At 52.3% G+C, this 4,333-nt stretch overlaps 1 protein-coding gene across 1 annotated transcript in view; it reads left to right on the top strand.

The window, feature by feature from the left end:
- LOC107653764 (WD repeat-containing protein 70-like) overlaps positions 1–4,333 on the top strand; it is a 23,980-nt gene that overhangs the window by 12,593 nt on the left and 7,054 nt on the right. Inside the window, exon 7 of the mRNA XM_016440585.1 lies at positions 565–681. Coding sequence (XP_016296071.1) covers positions 565–681 — 117 coding nt within the window. The remainder of the gene's footprint in view (positions 1–564; positions 682–4,333) is intronic.

Here is a 4,333-nt window from a genome sequence, read left to right as displayed (position 1 = left end):
TGTGGGTGTGTGTGTGTGTGTGTGTGTGTGTTTGCACGGAGTGAGTGCTTTCCATCGGATTGCCCCACGCTGCGTCTCACCCAAGGGCCACGATGCCATTAGCGCACGACACTTAGCAGCTAAGTGTGAGCCACGAGAGCGTCAGTCACGGCATGAGCCTCCACTCGCGTGATCATCCGCCGAACCTAAACACCCTTCAAAACCCCACCGCACAGGTCAGGAAATAGCGATGGAAAATTGAGGTGATGTGAAACAGGATGATGGACCACTGAGGGAAAAAAAGAAACAGACATGTGTCACCGCTAACCTTTTTGCTTAATGTAGCGTGAGAGGAATTAGCTCGACTCCTGAATGGAAAATCGCTCGCTCTTTCCCCGTGACCCGGGAGTCAAACACACACACAAGAGCATCACAAACGCACTGTATTGTGGTTGTGTTGGGCAACTGTGAAATGTGGGCACTTTAATCAAAAGTAAATACAAAGACGTTGCTGTGCTGCGTGTGAAGAGCGTAGTACTCTGAGTTTGTGTGCTTTATGTCATGTGATTCTCGTGTTTCTCGCAGCTCACGCTGTGCCCATGTTTCGTGAGGCCCGGCAGCGCAGCACTAGGAAGCAGCTGGAGAAGGACCGACTGGACCCAGTCAAATCCCACAAACCCGAGCTGCCCGTGTCCGGACCAGGTGACGTAAACCTCACACGCTTCTAAAGCATTATAGGCACAAATCCCTCATTCTTTAGAGTGAGAACAACTACACTGTTAGATATGAAAATCAAAAAATAGTTTTCATTATTATGGCCCATATTTTGCGTGCAAAATGGTCCTGCAGGATGTTCCCACTAATAAAAAAATGTAGCATCCTTTAAAATTGTGACATCTAGGAAGTGAATTGTTTGAATCCTGCAGGAATGAAAGGCTCAACAAAAAAAAAAACTTTGTTATATTTTTCTTTAATGTAAGTTTATCAATAACTACAAACCAACATTAGTCTAGTTAGTCTGGTGAATTATGGTGTGTAAAAAATGTATGTATATATATGTAACGACGAATTGGGATCCCTACCAAAGGGCTATACAGATACTGCCCCTTCCAGTGACCTGTGGAAGCCACCTGCACCCCTTCTTTTTGGCGTAGGCCGAGGCTTACCACAAGAAGACCAGTTACTGCTGCTATGGCACTGCCCACTCAGTAAGACTGGATAACACTGGGAAAACGTACCCCTAACACTTGGGACAGGAACGTTGCGGAAGCCCCATCCTTCCCGAAGGAGGTTTCTGAAGCACTTACACATATGAACAGCCGTCTAGGAGCGTATGGAAGATTAGAGGTGATAGTAACCCTCTTGGAAAATAGCAGGAAGTCTGACGGGGAAACATGGGCTCTTAGGCTATACCGTGGACTTTACACACATGGGATCCACTTAGGTCTCTACATATGGAACCCAGCCCTCTACTGGTTGTCACGGATTCATCGAGTGAGGGCCTGGCGCCGGACACTCCGCCACGTCTGGCTGCCGAGGGAATGGAGGAGCTTGACAGAGTCTGCGATGGACTCTCTGGAGCGGTTTTAGCAAGCCAACTCGAAGCCGGGGCCTCTCAGTGCTTCTACCCATTTAAAGTGAGAACACAGGAGGATGCCGGCTCCTCACGAAGGCTATAGAATCTAGTGAACGTGTTGGGGGTCGTCCAGCCTGCAGCTCTACAAATATCTGTCAGCGAGGCGCCACGAGCCAGCGCCCAGGAGGACGCAACACTTCTAGTAGAGTGAGCTCACAACGTGAACGGGCAGGGCACACCCTGTGCCTGATAAGCCAGGGAGATGGCATCCACTATCCAGTGGGCCATCCTCTGGTTAGAAACAAGGTCCCAAGAGGGTATAGAGGGGGGCCGTGGAGGATTTAGCCTTCACGCCCCCCTAAGGAACCTGATGATCAGGTCATGTTTCCCCACCAACTTCTCTTCCACGGGGTTGTGGTTGGCAGCAATCGCAGCCACGTAGACTTTAAGGGTGGAGGGAGACAACCTTCGCTCCAACCCCTGCTGCAAAAAGGACAGCACGACTCTGATCGGACATTTAGGCGGGTCTTCTCGGTGAGAAGAGCACCATTCGACGAACAGGTTCCACTTCAAGGCATAAGTGTGTCTCGTAGATGGTGCTCTCGCCGAAGTGATGGTGTCAACTACCTCCTGGGGTAGGTCACCCTGGAGTCCCGTCCAGGGACCAGACATGAAGTTTCCAGAGGTCTGGACGCGGGTGCCACAGGGTGCCCCGCCTCTAAGTCAGTAGACTCAGGGCGGTCACAAGGAGCATCAGTTCCGGGAACCAAGTCCGGGTGGGCCAGTAAGGCGCCACGAGCAGGACTTGTTCCTCGTCCTCCCTGATCTTGCACAGTGTCTGTGCAAGAAGGCTCACTGGGGGAAACGCATGCCAGCTGTGTCCCAGTGCGTCCGTGCCGAGTGTTCCCTCGGTCAGGGAGTAGAACAACTGGCAGTGAGAGGTTTCTGGAGAGGCAAACAGGTCTACCTGAGCGGCTCCGAAATGACTCCAAATTAGCTGGACCGTCTGGGGATGGAGTCTCCATTCTCCCGTGAGCACAGCTCGTCGGCTTCCCAGTTGTGCAGACCAGGAATATGAATGGCACGAAGCAACCTCAGATGCTTCTGACTCCAGAAGAGGAGGTGGCGGGTGAGTTGCAACATGCGACGGGAGCGTAGACCACCTTGTCGGTTGATGTACGGAACGGTCTGATGGTATGATGGAGCCAAAGAGACGGACTGGGAAGCGTTAGCCAGGCTTCCAGATACCGCACAAGTGGCACCAACAGACCCACCGACGTACCCGCGGTGGGGCAGCGAGGGGGAACGCAGGGTCCCGGCCCGGGCGTCTCGTTGCTGGTCCGAAGCGGGGTCAGCGTGTGTGCAACACTTACCTGCGTTCAGGCAGAGGGTGTGTGAGTAGTACCTTTGATCGCACTCTCGAACCGCCCACAGCTGCTCACTGGCGAGAGAGGAGGGTGAGTGTGATACGAGACTGGCCCGTCCACAACTCCCCGTCCCCTCTGGGGAACCAGAGACGGGAAAAAGTGGCGGGAAAAAAAGAAACAAAAGATTCTCCACCCGGCCCTCCTCCGGGGGAGGGAGTGGTGCGTTCACCATCTCCCGAAGAGCAGCTCCCTCCATCTCTGGGTCGCCCGTGCTGTGTTTGTTGCGCGGGGGCGGCGGCAGGGGGCCGCCCTTGGCGACGAGTAGACTGAGGCGCTGCCGCCGGTGGCCGGGTGGAGGCAACAGCTGCACGCCGGGGCAGGATGTTTTTGATGGCCTCAGTCTGCTTCTGTGTGACGGAGAACTGCTGGGCGAAGTTCTCCACTGCGTCGCCGAAGAGGCCGGTCTGGGACACAAGGGCATTTAAAAACCGAGTCTTGTCAGTCTCCTTCATGTCAGCCAGACACAGCCAGAGATGGCGCTCCTGGACCACCATAGTGAACATTGCACGGCCCAGAGACCGCGCAGTAACCTTCGTCGCTCGTAACGCGAGGTCAGTAGCAGTACGAAGCTCTTTAAGAACTTCTGGGTCATGACCACCCTCGTGCAGGTCCTTCAGTGCCTTGGCCTGATGAACCTGCAACAACGCCATGGCGTGTAGAGCTGCAGAGGCAGCTTCTCCGCTGGCCACATAAGCACTGCCGGTCAGGGCCGACGAGTATCTGCAGGCCCAGGAGGGGAGCAACGGCTTTCCCCGCCAGGTGGCAGCGGTATTTGACACAATTGCATCGCAACCGACCGCTCCACCGGAGGGACCCTTGTATAACCCCTAGCTGCACCACCGTCGAGGGTGGTGAGGGACGAGGAACCAGCAGGTCGGTTTCCGGCAGTAAAAGGTGCCGTCCATGACCTGGTGAGCTCCTCATGCACCTCCGGGAACGTCTTTAAAAAGATGCACCCGTGAATGCTCTTTTAGGGAAAAAGCTCTTTTAGCGTGCTGAAGCGCACAGGGGAGATGGCCGCCTGCAACACAAACAGGGGGTAGTGCAGCCTGATGTGTGCAACCCACTCGACACGGGAAGAACCACCGCCACTGAAGTGCCGTACTGCCAGCACCAGAGCTTCCTAAAATCTATCTATCTATCTATCTATCTATCATCTAAATGTTTATTTTTATAAATAATAAATAATAATATACTATATATATAATAATATACTAGAATAATATATTCTAATATGCATTTATAATATTTAAATATATTATCATATATAATGTGTATATATAATTTTACATGAATATTAAAATAGTGTTATATATTAATTTAAAAATCAATTAATTTATTTATTTGTATG

The sequence above is a fragment of the Sinocyclocheilus anshuiensis genome, unplaced genomic scaffold, assembly GCF_001515605.1.
Source record: "Sinocyclocheilus anshuiensis isolate Anshui unplaced genomic scaffold, SAMN03320099.WGS_v1.1 scaffold443, whole genome shotgun sequence".
Lineage (NCBI taxonomy): Eukaryota > Metazoa > Chordata > Actinopteri > Cypriniformes > Cyprinidae > Sinocyclocheilus > Sinocyclocheilus anshuiensis.
This window is presented reverse-complemented; position numbering and strand designations above follow the sequence as displayed.